Source organism: Photinus pyralis, unplaced genomic scaffold (assembly GCF_008802855.1).
Source record: "Photinus pyralis isolate 1611_PpyrPB1 unplaced genomic scaffold, Ppyr1.3 Ppyr1.4_LG2, whole genome shotgun sequence".
Lineage (NCBI taxonomy): Eukaryota > Metazoa > Arthropoda > Insecta > Coleoptera > Lampyridae > Photinus > Photinus pyralis.
Window position 1 is genome coordinate 7,913,500 of NW_022170403.1, and position 15,904 is coordinate 7,929,403.

Sequence of the window (15,904 nt, forward strand, 5' to 3'; positions counted from 1 at the left end):
AATCGTAGTTTGAGTGCGATTGCGCGTATTATTAACGCCGCTTTAGTCGTAACCAGAACTCAAATCTCCGATTGTAATCAACCCGCCACTTTTCTCGGGTTTTGGCGCCCAAACGGAGATTAGGCGCGCGAACGTGTAAAGATTTAGAATTATCGTAACCAGTTTATTTTGTTTTGTGTCATTGTTTCTATTTATAACGAAATGGAAATAATTGAAATTGGACGTACAAGAGGTCGGTTACTGTCGGCAGTAAGCGACGATTGATGCTCTTTTCGGCAAGTAGGATGAAGATGAATTTCAGCAGAGATTTCGGTTGTTCAAGGATACTGTTAGATCCCTATAAAACAGGATTGGAGCACTAATATTGTCCCCCAAACAAACAGATAGGTGATGCTTGATGCTTTATCTTGTTCTTGGTAGTAGAGGCGTCCGCGTCCGTGCGTTTAGTTTCAATTAATGAAAATATGACTACGCAGTCCCCTTGCTGATGGGCGTCCGCGTTCGTAAAAACGACTCGCTTCTTTTCCCTTGTCTATCAATTGGCACAGCGGCAGGCAAAACAGCGCTATTAGTCCAGTCAACCTGTGTCGTAAAACACCCGTTGAAGGAAAAAAATAGTATAAAGCTAATTTTTTCCCCATCGACTACTACCATTTAGACAAGTGTTTAGCCAAAAGTCCCTGCCCCTACCCCCCTTGCTTCACCCCCTGTGCTCCCCTGAACATGAAAAGTGTAGGGGTTTCGTAAATCGCGTCTCTCTCGATTACTAAACAACATATCGGATTGCAATTTGTTTTATTCTCTTTGCTATAACATTGTCTACAAATAAGTTCAGTTGACTTTCGTCGTAACTTTTACCGTTTGTTGGTAATGACTATGAAAAGGTAAAAAGTAGTATATTTTTCGGCACGTAATTTTACTTTTTGTCGCAGAAATTTTCACGCCGACATTTTATCAAAAAATGTTGCCTACAAAAGTTGTAGCTCCCATTATTACCTTTAAAATGATATGACATAGTACGTACTTTGTTGAAGAGCCTGCGAGATTCAGCCGGTGTAATGCAGAATGCGTACCCCCAGTCGTGGCGGGCTTCGTCGAGGTGGGCCCGGCGGCGCGACGTTGCGATGCTAATATTGTTGTATAGTGAGTGTTTTTTTTTTAACTTTAAGGTACACTATTGCATTTTCTCTAAACAAAACCAAACGAGTCTCAGTGAAACCTAAATTCCACCCTTTTTAAATTTGTGTCAAATATTAATAAGTCCTTGTATAAGTACAGCTAAAAAACGTATTTTAAATAGTTTTTTGTTTGAAAATGCATGTAATATTTCGTTTATGTTGATTTAGAAGAAAATAATTGCGGTATCTTAATTTTTTTTTATTAAAAAATAAATTGATGTTGACCATTTCCGATTTGTTCTCGTTGATGTTGCCTTTGCCGAATAAAGAAGACCTGGTATCACATTCTGTGATAACATAAAAAAAATAATATCCTATCCTTCATATCACCAATCTCTTCACGGGTCTTGCTGATGTCATAGGTTGATGGTATGCCAGAGGGCTTGTGAAAGAATAGTTGTACATTTTGGCACTGTGGTAGCCCTAAGAATACAACTGATAGTCAATGTAACTTAAAGCTGTTGCAAAAATGTCATTAAAATCCAAATTTAACGTCGCATCCCTCCCTCCAACATCTGGTGCTGCTGAACAACACGCTTATCGTCTATCGAGCATACTATCAGATTCAAAACTGGATCCTGCAACTGCAAAAAGGCTTGCAAAAGTAATGGCAGCTGCTTTAAAGCATCACTTGTTGCACAGAAATGTGTGGGAGCTGTGGCGGATCATGCAGTAATGTAACTTTGGTTGAAGTCAAGGAAAATGAAGAACTTGTCCTGGAAGTTTAGGAAATCGGAAATGATCAACATCAATTTATTTTTTAATGTGAATAATCTGAAAATATTTTTTACTTCAAATTAAGATACCGCAATTAGTTTGTTCTAAAATAACATTAAAAAAATATTACATGCATTTTTAAACAATAGTTATTTACATAAAAGTCAGGAAAATGATACATTACTGTCGAGTACTTTAATTTCCGTGTCAGGTAATGTCATTTATTCACGATCATATTGTAATCAGTCTCATAATTGTCATTTTGAAGGATAAGGAAGTTGTGTTTTACAACACTTATTTTTCCAGGAGGGAGGAAAGTAGATTCTCGAGGTTAGTAATGTTCGATTCGAGGTTAGTAATATTCATTACCTACCTCGATTTAGTTGCTAATATCCTAATGGATGGCGCTCTCATCGTAACTGTCTGACACAGATGACAGCTGATTTAGATGCAAATTGTTCAAAACCGCATTTTAAAAACAATTCTTATTCTTATAATGAGTAATATGGATTATTTTAAGCTCTGTGCTTTTTTTTTGTAAATTGCAAATGAACGACCAAACGCGAAAAAGTGAAATAAGTAAATGCGGACCGAAGTAAACACAAGTAGGAGTTGTGATTAACTTTAGCCAGATTACGGAGATGATGGTTTGTTTCACGTAAGCTAAAACTAAACGAGGGCGGTGCTAAATGGTTAAGTAAAAACAAAAGCAAAAAGAAACCGTTAATTATTGAAGGATCGGTAAGTGTATAACACTCGAACTTGAGTTTAATGAAATTGATTGTTACTTTAGAGAGCCCATTACTGTTTAAATTTCTGGGTGGAAAAGTTCAATTCTTGTCCATAAGACATGGAAACATTGGGTTGCGCAGTTGCGCTTGCGACCCATGAGAAGAGCAAGGGATGGCAATTTATGGCATCATAATGTTGCATATCGGAGACGTCGTAGCACTACCTGAAGAGGATACTGCCATACTTTGTTATTTTCGCATGCCCGTAAAGCGAATGAGCCACTGAATGGGCGACGAAACCTTCTGCTACTGCAGCCGATCTACAGCCAACGAACTGTTTTAAGTTGAAGAACTCCACCAGCACTTGCTAATATTGTACCGATGAGATGCCAAAAACAATGTCCGGTAATTAAATGTAGGTAATTTGTCACATTTTAGAAATAGATAATGCTATTTTTTAGGGCTATCGTATTGGAACAGGTGTTTAGTGACTACCTGATTGGATCTGGAGAATAAATCTTTCGTTATTGACATCTACATAGATTATAATACTAATATTGTAACCCAGTCTAAATCTGTAATCATAAAAGATCGCTGTGGGTACATTTTAGAATAATAAAACTGACATGGTCATTAGGCATTAGGTTTGAATGTGGATCACAACATTATTTGGTCGTTCATAATGTGGATGATTTCTTTACCTTTACCTCATTAAAATAAGCAAGTAAAACATGAAGTTTTACCTATACCCTTTCCTGCCCACCATTGTTCATTCTCTTCAAAAATTCATTCGGGGAGTAAATTTTTTACTACACTCAATTTCCCTTATTTGAGGGGATGTACATTGAAATTGTTTAGTATGGGCCATTTTTTAACATGCATGTTAAATTAATATGAATATTAATTAGGTAAATTTCCAAATCTGTATTACCGACAACATTTTATGTAGGGCAATAATATTGCAGATGGCGCATAAGATGAATATACTACGTATAAATTTAGTGAATTATTTTATTTTTGATAATGGAATGATTATAATGATGATCGTGAATAAAATCGTATACGAACCTCGACGAAAGGTTATTTTTCTTAGAATATAATCACCCTCGGCGCTGCGCGCCTCGGGTGATTAAAATTCTTCGAAAAATAACCTACTTTCGCACTCGGTGCGTAATATACTAATTTACTGACGAGGTTTGTATGAAATTTTACCCGAAATCGTATTTTAATATCAAATTTCAATTTTTATAATATAGAACTTTTGATTAATGTCAATCTCAGTGATAACGGGAGTCTTAATAGACATTTGGAAATGTCACAAATGCGGCCGGTAATTGGTAAAGTGACGGTGCGGCCGGTAAAGTGACAGGTGCGGCCAGTAAAGTGACAAACGGCAGAAAACGTATGCCTGTCATGGAAACTAAAATTTCCTGACAGAAAGTAAGCATGGAAATGAAGGTTTCAGGACGATTTTGGGTAATAGAAAACTATTTAAAATACGATTTTTAGCTGTATACAAGGACTTATTAATATTTGACACAAATCTAAAAAGGGTGGAATTTAGGTTTTGTTTAGAGAAAATGCAATAGTGTACCTTAAAGTTAAAAAAAAACACTCACTATACAACAATATTAGCATTGCAACGCCGCGCCGCAGGGCCCACCTCGACGGAACCCGCCACGACTGGGTACGCATTCTGCATTGCACCGGCTGAATCTCGCAGGCTCTTCAACAAAGTACGTACTATGTCATATCATTTTAAAGGTAATAATGGGAGCTAGAACTTTTGTAGGCAACATTTTTTGATAAAATGTCGGCGTGAAAATTTCTGCGACAAAAAGTAAAATTACGTGCCGAAAAATATACTACTTTTTACCTTTTCATAGTCATTACCAACAAACGGTAAAAGTTACGACGAAAGTCAACTGAAACTTATTTGTAGACAATGTTATAGCAAAGAGAATAAAACAAATTGCAATCCGATATGTTGTTTAGTAATCGAGAGAGACGCGATTTACGAAACCCCTACACTTTTCATGTTCACGGGAGCACAGGGGGTGAAGCAAGGGGGGTAGGGGCGGGGACTTTTGGCTAAACACTTGTCTAAATGGTAGTAGTCGATGGGGGAAAAAATTAGCTTTATACTATTTTTTTCCCACTAAAAACACAGGTTGACTGGACTATATGTAAAACGATTTAGGAAGGAGATGAACAGATCGACACAGTGACAGTGGCAGGGGCACATGCTAGGGCAAATGGCACAGAAGCGAAAAGAACGAGCGGCGCGGGCGCGATGGGTGCGAAGAACTTAATTATCATCAGCTGTCAGCTGACGCATCGGCCGCGGAAGTTTCTGCGTTCTGTTTGGTCCTCGGTTCGTCCGCAGTGTTGCCATACTAGGGATCGTAAACTCAAACGGAGATTAACCAAACGCTCATCCCAAGGTGTTTATAATACGTAACCGCTCTCAATCTTGGTTTAACGGGTCCGTTAACTTGCCCCCCCCCCCCCCACTGAGAGATTTGATAGTCGTATTATTTTGAAATGAATGCGCTCGTTATGCGCTCATATGCGCCACCGATAATAACTCTTGCGCCATTACCGTTTTTTAGAAATCCGAAAAAACATTTGGGGGGGCCAAGTGAACGGCTCATTTTAGCGCATGATGAAAGGTACGATGTAGTAGAAAATACATGTTAAAAAACCTAACCTTTTGAAAACGTTAAGTTAGCCCTCCCCGCTTTTTATAGTATTTTACATTATTAGCCAGGTAAGTGAGTTTTTACTGGCGATAGGAGAAGTTGACTGGTGAGCCGTCAGGCGAGCCTGTCATCTCCTAGAGCTAGTAAAAACTATTACCTGGCGTATAATGTACAATATTTTATTTGTTACTCATTTGTAAACAATAGTAAACGTAAATACATAATTAGTTCTGAAATTAATCTCGAAGAAATGTCTAAAATATCATGTTATCCATGTAACAGAGACTTCGCATTAATTCTGGCCAATGAAATTACTACGATAGATTACTAACTTGTAAAATTTTTACAGGTCAGCTGTCAGTTTTACAAGTCAGTAGCGTTTAAACATCACGTTTACCCGTTTGCGTTTTGTCTTGTTAATCAACGTTTACAACTGAGTAACAAATAAAAAAATTTTTAACCGTAATGGCGCTAGCTTTAATTCAAGTGGAGCAATTGAGCGCACAACCAAATGTATCAGGTGAGCTAGTTACAAGCGACAAAATACGTACGGGGGGGGGGGGGGGCTACGTTCACTTGCCCCCCCCCCCAATGTTTTTTCGAATTTCTAAAAAACGATAATGGCGCAAGAGTTATTATCGATGGCGCACATGAGCGCATAACGAGCGCATTCATTTTAACATAATACGACTATCAAATCCCTCAGTGGGGGGGCTAAGTTAACGGACCCTGGTTTGACGTTCAATCTCTTCGCTTGAACTGAACTTATATAATACCGGCCCTACACTGCACGGCCCCGGCCGGAATGGCAAATGCGCAATTTAACTGCTAGCCTCTCTATGGTAATCGGCGGTTCCACGGCGCAAGACCATGTCGGAATTGGAGGTTTTCAAGAGTGCAACCAGGTTGAACTATCCCGCCCTTATTGTAAATATGTCGCTCAGCGGACCAGCGTTGCCTTAATTTCCCAGCACGTAGAGAGCGCCGTACGTTTGGCAAATTGTGTCCGGCCCGGTGTTTCCTACTTAGATTTTCCGGCAAATTTACTTCAAAAAACAGTTTTGGAAGAGACAATTCCGAAGCAATACGTGGTTTGTGACAGTTATAGGTAATGTTTGTTGTACCTACATTAAATATTTTTGTTTCCTTGTTTGATGTTTACATAGTCTCATTTGAATGTACTGTGTTGAGTTAGGTAGATTTCTGTTTTGTATTTTGTAAAGCAACCATTATTAACCACAATTTCCAGTGGTGGCAACTTGGCAACGGCAAGACTACGTTCTGCGCTCCGCCGGGTCATCCCCTAGCTACGGACCTGTATAAATGCTTTCTTTACTTTCATGAAATCATGGCGCGTCTCATAAAAGCACACAATTTAGATGAATTTAAGTTGCGCTAGCGATGTAGGTAATTCTAATATATTATTATATTCTAAGTACATACCTACAAGAGTAAAATTTACGTTTCCCGATTGACCCATGTCATGAGCTATCTGGAATGGAGTATACAGAGTGGCCCAACGAGAAGTATACAGAGGGCTTTTAGAGTATTAAATTTAGAAATTTCGAAAAATTCTCGAACACGTCAATTTTGTATTCGAGGGGGACAACTTTTGGAATACAAATCACGAACCCAAGTCTTCACCCCTCTACGTAGGGAGCTTAACCCCTAAAATTTTAAATGGAATCCTATGCCAAATGGCACATTATTTGAAAGCCAATCGTGATTACTAATCTGCTTTGCTTTTTAAATTCTATTGATTCGTTTCGGAGATATTCGCATTTGAAATGGTTTTTTCTAAAAAACCAAAACAAATACGATCTAAGTCACCTTGTATTAAAAAAGGTTTAAATTGTGCAAAAAAAAACAAATAACTTTAAACAGACAACATTTATTTCAATAAATGCTCGAATTGCCTTCCGCCTGCTTCCATGCAATAATAAAGATTTCTTCAAAACGCTGCCGTACATGTTGCAAGATTTCAGGGGTAATCGCTCGAAATTGTTGAGTTATACCATAGTGTATTCTATTCTTACACTATGGTTATACGTGCTCGCAACCCTTGTAATGTTCCGGGCGGAGTAGCATAAACTTTATTCTTTAAATATCCTCACAAGAAGTAATCGAAAGGACTTAAATCAGGGAAAAAAACCATTTCAAATGCGAATATCTCCGAAACGAATCAATAGAATTTAAAAAGCAAAGCAGATTAGTAATCACGATTAAATTGGCTTTCAAATAATGTGCCATTTGCCATAGGATTCCATTTAAAATTTTAGGGGTTAAGCTCCCTACGTAGAGGGGTGAAGACTTGGGTTCGTGATTTGTATTCCAAAAGTTGTCCCCCTCGAATACAAAATTGACGTGTTCGAGGATTTTTTGAAGTTTCTAAATTTAATACCATAAAAGCCCTCTTTATACTTCTCGTTGGGCCACTCTGTATTTAGTATTTACGCCTGTGATATTATTTAACCAAACATGTCATTCTCAAAAATTAAATTCGGATGCTCGCGGAAATCACATTAACTTGCCAAATTTTTAAAACAATAAACGGGCACGAAATCACTTTCTCATATTGGTGTGGTAACCACCGATCGAAACTCACAACGTTAGCTAAAAGCCAAAAGGAGATAATACGAACACGAAGTATTATATTATAATTAGAGTACAATACAATCATAAAGAACATCCTGTAACTACCTGTTAAAGTCCACCTTTGCAAACATGGCTTCCTCTGAACGTAAACCTACTTCTAATAAATTCAGATTCCCTGAACACAAGCAAGTTAAATGCTGTTCAGTTTTGATCGTCATTGGTGCAACTCGTTCACGTGAGCTTCCCACGAATGTTGCTTTCCCGTCATTATTTTTTTTCTTTTATAGAAGTTACTCAAGCGGTATTGTGTTGACTGTTATAGTTCGGTTATGTGTGTGTATATTTAAACTAAGTGTAAACTGATCGATTTTTATTGAATAAAGTGCAACCTTTTCAACGTACCAATCATATAAACGACCGACCGCGAACGACGAATTTAAATTTGTTATTTCCGCGTAGCATCGATAACAAGTGCCTTATTTATTTTATTTATTACTATTAATGATAATACTGTGTGCCAGACTTTTACCGAATGGATTGATTAATAATAATCTTAAAAAATAAACGCCGACGAACCTATATCTAAAACCTACTTCGATTTATTTCTAGATAAAGGTTGAGGTGTCTCGCTAATCAAATGAAACGTGTCTTTTAAACGTAATAAAAAATATGTTAGGAATTTTTGGAATGTATTAGTAAAATGTGTAGTTTTGCTGCGTGTGAAAGCTATAACAACGGGTATACCGTTGCATGACCGTGTGAATGACTTCTTACTATGGACGAAATCGCATTTAACGATTGGCCTGGTCAGCCAATGGATTTGTCTGGAAGCAACCACTGGCTACCGGCATACGGATTCCAGCAGTTTCACACGGTTCTGGATAAAGAGGATTTTATCGGAAATCCTGGTGAGTCTGTTGTCTGTCTGTTAACTCGACTCTGTAATGTTTACAATGGATGGATCTATCTTTACGCACGCGCAACCGCTACTTCTGTTCACCATTCAAAAATTCAGTGTAGGATATTTAAATGTCACTTGATCGACTTCTGACTTGTGATTTTTGAAAGAAAAATAACGTGCTTAGTAAAAGATAATTAATCGTCACATTCACATAAAGTAAACACGGTTTAATGAATATTTAGATTGTGCATAATCTGGATTTAAGAGGCATTAGGTAATTAAGTGCATGTTTATGTGCTGTCACGGGAAGTCGGTTTTTGTTATAAATATTTCAGCGTAATAATTTAGATACCGCAACGCGTGTAATGGTTCGTAAATTTAACGGTAAGAATTCCCTAAATTACGTTAGGGCTCCGAAGAGTAACGCACCATCTTAGATTTTTAAAAAGTGTATGTACCTACCTAAGCACCTAAGTGAAATTACTGATATTGAAAGGCGATTTATTTGAGAAACTCAGAAATGCATCTTGCTAAAGTTATTTGTAACGGTCTTGGTAGCTTAACCTTAACGTATAGCTGTAACCGACGCTGTAACAATGATTTCAACATTTTATTTATTTATGTATTTTGCCTTTATTTTTGAGTGGGCGGGGTTACAGCCAAGGCTGCTCTACCAACCAAGCCCACTATACATTTACAAATATCCATGTTTCAAGTGAAATGTCGATCTCTATACCCACTCTTTCGCTAGAGAAAAAATCATAATAATTAATAAGACGAATTAGTTATGTTATTCTACCAATGAACGATGTCTAATTGCAAGGGGCCTCGAGTTTATCGCCCGAAAATTAAAAACAAACCAGTAAACCCGTGGGCTACGCTCCACTCCTTTTATGTAAGGTAGCTTACGATATTAACAATTGCAATATTTCAACTACTTATAAATCCAAAATACATTTAATGAATTCGTCAGCGCGGTCGATAGGTAAACTCCCTAATGCGAAACAATCAGACTTTTTATAAATGCAGCAACTGAGACTTAAAAATATACATTTATTGTATAAATTTCACTACTGCATTCCGGTAATACTTATTTTGGAAACCATGACATGTAGGAAGAAAATGAATATATCCATTTTTTGTAGGAAATTTAATTGTCTTTAACTGCCTAATTCCGTTACACAACCATTTTGATAAGAATGGTTTTTAGGTAGAATGGATGGTATAAGGTTAAGCGAAAAACGAAAAAATGTGGCCCTCTTTCCCACCTGCAGCGGCTGGGCTAGAAACGGGGACTTTTGCTATTGCCGTCCTCTACAATCCCTCTATTGACTGAACTATATTGTCATTGTCACTGCTTAGTTAAAGAACATACTATCAAAGACTATCCTATCCTCTAGTCTTTGATAGTACAGTTCTCACGGCGAGTGTAAATTTGCCTAGCAGCAGGACGCGCTGCGCACTGTTTCGAATTTAAATTGTTTGAAATAGCGCGATTGCGTAAGCCATTGGTATGTAATTTACATAACCGACCGCTGCCGAGCACACGATATACCGACCTGCGCGACACGCACGGGGTACAGGTACACACTCGCCGTGATAACATACCACAGAAAACAACACAGGTAATATGGATCGTTTCTGTAGTGTATGTGGTGCAAGAAAACGACTTAACTTCGATTTTTCAATAGGTAAGTAGCCACTATATTTTATTGTACCTAAGTAAAACTGTTGTATTTCAGAGAAATGTGAAAAATGTAACCAAATGCCGCACATTCTCTCATTTGAATTGAAATCAAGCAATGTTTTACGTTGTTCAGTGTGCGTGTCGTACATTTGCGAGTCAAATAGATATTGTGAAATATGTGGCCATACCGTAGAACGTAGTAAAATAATTAGAAGCAAACGGGCAATTGAAAACCGCGACATGATTCGCGTAAAAAAAAATCAGGCTTTAGAAAGAAGAAGAGAAACTCGCAATATGGTAAAAGCTGAAACAATTACATCTTTATCAACATCGCATTTAGATGAGTCATTAGAGCAGGCTGATGTAAATAAATCGTTTGCAACTGATGGTGAGGGCGACATTTTATTCAGTCAGCTGCGTGATGAAGATCTCGCCAACGACGTAAACAACGGCAACGATAAGAAAGAAACACATTTAGAGGAGGTGTGTGATATAGAAAAGGACGCCGATGTAAAGGATAAAAAAGAAGAAAACAATTAAAAAATATTTTTGTGTTTTATTCAGTATATTTTTACCTTAACTTGTTATAAGAAAAACATATTTTTAGTTTAGGTAATAATCAATTATATCTAACTTAAAAATAAAACTTACAGCAAAAAATGCCAAATACGCATAACGGGCGATCAAAAATGAGTTGCTCTCTAGTCGCCTTTGGAAGTTCAATTTAAGTACATTTCCCATGTAAACAAAAATTCCAAAGGTGACTTGACAGCAACTCATTTTTGATCGCATTGTACATGTATCAGATTTGAAACAGGGATTGCGTTAACAAAATGTTAGGTTATAAATATTGGCTCTCCTAATAATTGAAAACCGGAATTACAAAACTTCGGGGTAAACAACATTGCGCGTGAATTTTCCCGAATAGTTTGGGAAAGACCCCTGTGTTTTCGAGTCTTCAATGAAAATTCGTATACAGTCAAATTTACGAACTCGGGAAAGAGCTACATAAAGCTGACCGTGAGAAAATACTGGATCGGGAAGGTACAGGGACACTTTTTTAAGAGTTTGTCCTTGACTTTTATTTATTGTCATACAAAATGCCAATCGTAGTGGGAATTATAGACGTTCAAATTTAAAGGGCAATGCAGTATCAGATGGTTGCAGTTTAACTTTGGGTATAAGTACTCGTTCCCCACGATTTGCTCCAGTTAAAATTTCACACTCGATAGAACTTGGATTCATATTCAATACACGGAGACGTGTACCATTAATAAGTCCTTGTGCGATGTTCATATTTCTTAATAAAATTACAATGGCATTTTTTTTCAACTTTAAGCAATGCTGAGGAAGACCACTGATTTCCACACTGTTAAGGAATTCCGGTGGTAGTTGGTCATGTTCTTGGGGATCTTGCGTATCTATACTAAAATATATTTGTGGCTCACCTGAAAGTTTGTCAAGGACTTTTTCATTAATGATTGTTGCGTTATTATTTTTTGGGGTAAGTATTGCTCTATCGACGATTTCTTCCAGATACAATGTGTCTATAATGTTTCCGAAAGTAAAGTTAAGCATTGATTCAATACCTTGACCTATAATTTTTTCGGGAATCTGAATGAGACCTTCTCCGATTTCTGGATGAGCTGGATATTTGCCATCTCCAATATCTAATAGAAATTTTGAGAACGCACCATCATCTTCACTGGCTCTCATGTTGGTTTGAAGATCTAGTTTTTGGAAATGAGTAAAAAGTGGATTGGACTTAATTGATGATTCAACCGTAACTGCACGACCGACGTGAGCAACAACGGAAAGTGTTTGGCGAAAGTCACCACTAAGTAAAATAAACTTGTTTCCGAAGTGTCTTTCCTTATCGGAGCCATTAACTATATCTTTAAATAGTCTATTAATTACCGTAAGAACATCAGAGCTAATCATTGGCGCCTCATCGCATATAATCAGTTTTGAAGATCTAATTCTTTGTGCAATGGCAGAATTACGTCTAACTTCAGGAACGGAGTCTGATCTTGTGGGAACAGGCAACTTTAATTGAGAATGTATTGTTCGACCACCTGGTAGCAAAGACGCTGCAATACCTGTATAAGCCATAGCAATGCAACTTGAACCGAGTTTGGCAATTAGTGAACGTTGTATAAAAGTTTTTCCGCATCCGGCCGCTGCTGAAAGAAAATATAAACGTTGAGAGCTGCCGGTGTCTATGGCTTGGATTATTGTATCAATCACAAACTTCTGTTCGGCATTTGCTTGAGAATATAAATCCAAAAAAGTGTCACTATTATTGTCCGCGTCTGCGCTTTGTGCCATTGTTGAAGGTGTTGGCAAACCAATCAGAGCACATGTTGTATTATTTTCCAAAAGAATTTCTTCAATTTCCAGAAGTGCGCAATTTTCGGCGTTCTCAAGGCTCATTGTTTGGATGTAATCTTCATACATGTGGTATTTGAAATCATTCCATATCAAATCCACATTATTAGGGACATTCAGTGAACAAATGATTGCGAAAAACTGACGAATTTGTTTGGGTGTTTTAGCACCGCAAACCTCCGCAACAGCCTGATACCAAATCATATCATTGGCCGAAATACCTCTTGCTTGGCAAGCGTCAACATAAGTTGAATAGACGTGGCCATCATATGTTCGTAGGTCTTCGAAGTTTTTCGCACCACGTACATGTAGAAGTAGCATTCGTAAATGGAAAAGCTCAGAATTTTTTGGATTTACAGCGTATAGGCGGCTTACAACCTTTGGTGAATTTTGTTTGCGTTTTTGCCAACAACGCCCATTATTTGACCAAGTGTAATGCAATGGTGTTTCAGTGTAAAGGTACTGGTGTGCAAATTCGTCTATTTGATTAAGACGGAACCAAGCAAGTAGTTTGGATTGGCGAACGTTTTCCTGTACCAACTTATTGCCTATTTGATCTTCATTAAATATAATTCTTTGTTGATTTTGAAGGTGACATTCGAGTTTGATTATTGTGTGTGATTGATAATGCATTTCAAATTCATTGATTCGCCATATAGCTTCATGGGCGCCAACATATCGTCCTGTGATGAATGTGTTTATTTCGTCGTGTGATAACGCTACAGAAGTTGAGTCGGTGGTAAAGTGAAGCGTTCCGGCGTCATACCCCTTGTAAATGTATTTGCTGAAAAATGAAAGACACGTTATTAAATACCTACTTATATATTTAATGTATCATTAATACTTACTAAATGTATTTAATTGATTTAACGGAAGAGCAAATTTCCACATTGATATGCGCATTATATCGTTGCAAAAGATATGGATTGTGAGGCACGATACGACGATTATCAATTAGATTGTTATTGGATTTCCATATCTCCCTCCCATTGTTTCTACGGCGGTATATCGGATAGCCGTTGATCGCTTCGCGAGTATTTTCACTGAAGTCTTTTGGATATTTTTTGGAGCATTTTCCTTCTTGTAAGCACATTGGATTGCAAGAATGAGTCATATGAGACGTTACTAAAGCGTATAGATGGCCTTCTTTTCTTGGATCAGGGATTTCAGCCGAAATAAAACGATCGATGTCTTCAGGTGTTCTTATTGCATCATCTTGATGAAGTGTCACCAATATATGAGCGTGGGGAAGACCTCTTTTTTGAAATTCAATTGTATAAACGAGCGCCGCAACTCCACCGAAAATCCTTCCTTTCACAATTTCTTCAATTAAAGAGTTCAGCTTTAACTTGAATACTCTCACAACAATATCAGGACGATACTCTGGCCTGTTTTCGGGTTGAATAGTTGTTTTTATTTCGTCCCAATTGGGATTAGCTGTAAAAGTAATAAATAAGGAAGGCTTTCCGCAAACTTGAATAATCCTCATGGCATCTAGGTAACGTTCGTGCATATTTCGGGGGGAACCAATGAAGGAGGATGGAAGAATGACCATTTTACCCGGAACTACGCCAAGTTCGTTTGATTCACGAATCATAAAGTCCATCACGTTACAGTAGAGGTCGGCCCTTAGTTTGCTTTGATTCATTCGAATGTATGTGAGACGTTGACTTTCAATCCGAACGTAAATATCCACAATATATTGAAGGAAAAGCTTCTGGCTTCTATGCAGCAATGAAAAACCGGGCCTCACTGAAAGGCGATATGATACATATTGCAGAAGAGTAACCTTAAATCGTGATACGGTACGATTTTCTTGAATATGCTCCATGTTCATGTCCCAACCCTTGTCTCCATTTGGGAATAACAAAGGATATGTCAGTGGATCAATTATGTTGGATAGAATGGGAACCTGGCGTATCCCTCCTGTTAGCAGGTAGATTACAATGTCGCGATTATTGTTTAAGGGAGGAGCACCATCAGAGGATTTGAAAATTGTTGCAATTTTTTCAGTTCCTGAAGCATCATTGTAGCGGCCAGGATGGCCATCTGGTGGGCAGCTGCCATGGAGATACATACACACTTCTCGGGTATTGCGGTTTTCACTTTCTGCGAGAGATTGCTCTTCGAGCCATAAGTTATGCATAGTTTTGAATTGCTGAGCATAAGGATTGACCTGGTGAATGTAATTCGAAATGTGCTTCATTAGGTTAGCATCGCATTCGGCATTGTATGTATTACTCATTCTCTGTTGTACTGCTTCGTCGACGTCATATGTGTATACAGAAGCATTGCGTGCTGGGTGGGAGTCATTTGTCAATAATGGGCCGATACTATGATAAACCTGTCCATGGATTTTGTAATAGTAAACACCGTGTCCAGGATTTTCTTCTAATTCGGCTTGCATGGATACCATCTGATGAGCTGCGTTATATTTCCGAATATTTTTTAAATATTCTTTAGAAGTTTGATCATCTTTTTGTATAAGTTCCTGTAAAAATATTGAAGACGAAATTGGGTGTAGTTTGACTTTGGCCTTGTGGCAGCAATTTTTAAACACAACTGAATTTGTAGTGTCGTGTTCGGCTGTAAAATGCAAAGCATCACAACCACTACAGGTAACATCCATGGTACCTAAGTGATGCACATTGGTGGTCGTGGTGGCATCTTCAATAAGAGATACAAAATAATCGTAACCTCAATTTGTAGAATCTTACCTCTCCTTCTTCGCATGTTAACACGGCGATCTTCGCTCTTTTTACGCGCACGTGTGGGCATATTTAACAATCGTTAACCGAATGAACGAATAAATAAAATCAAGTCGTTTCCACAAAGCGGAAATCAAAAACACAGCGTAAAAATGCAAGCGAATGAAATCATAAGTCTGCATTTAACCTTTGAGCCGTCTTATTTCGTTATTCAATGGTTCTACCTAGTAGATAGGCAACCCTAATCACTCCTTCATAAATGCCTTTCATACATCGACCTTGAAGTGTATTGCGTGA

The 15,904-nt window shown here is 37.8% G+C and overlaps 2 protein-coding genes and 1 long non-coding RNA gene across 3 annotated transcripts; 2 read left to right on the plus strand and 1 right to left on the minus strand.

Moving 5' to 3' along the window:
* Window positions 1-2,957: 2,957 nt before the first annotated feature.
* On the plus strand, window positions 2,958-3,269 carry LOC116162823. The gene is made up of 2 exons (XR_004143622.1): window positions 2,958-3,031; window positions 3,088-3,269. It is a non-coding gene; the product is annotated as an uncharacterized LOC116162823 (long non-coding RNA).
* A 7,143-nt stretch (window positions 3,270-10,412) lies between these two features.
* LOC116164258 lies at window positions 10,413-11,195 on the plus strand. The gene is made up of 2 exons (XM_031478402.1): window positions 10,413-10,515; window positions 10,567-11,195. Exons 1-2 carry the CDS (start codon window positions 10,455-10,457, stop codon window positions 11,049-11,051), a joined length of 546 nt encoding a protein of 181 aa, XP_031334262.1. The 5' UTR covers window positions 10,413-10,454; the 3' UTR covers window positions 11,052-11,195.
* A 1,204-nt stretch (window positions 11,196-12,399) lies between these two features.
* Window positions 12,400-14,818, minus strand: LOC116162738. The gene is made up of 3 exons (XM_031476428.1): window positions 13,748-14,818; window positions 12,611-13,683; window positions 12,400-12,557 (listed from the first exon to the last, which is right to left on the minus strand). The coding sequence occupies exons 1-3, from the start codon at window positions 14,734-14,736 to the stop codon at window positions 12,523-12,525; spliced, it is 2,097 nt and encodes a 698-aa protein (XP_031332288.1). The 5' UTR covers window positions 14,737-14,818; the 3' UTR covers window positions 12,400-12,522.
* Between the last annotated feature and the right edge of the window lie 1,086 nt (window positions 14,819-15,904).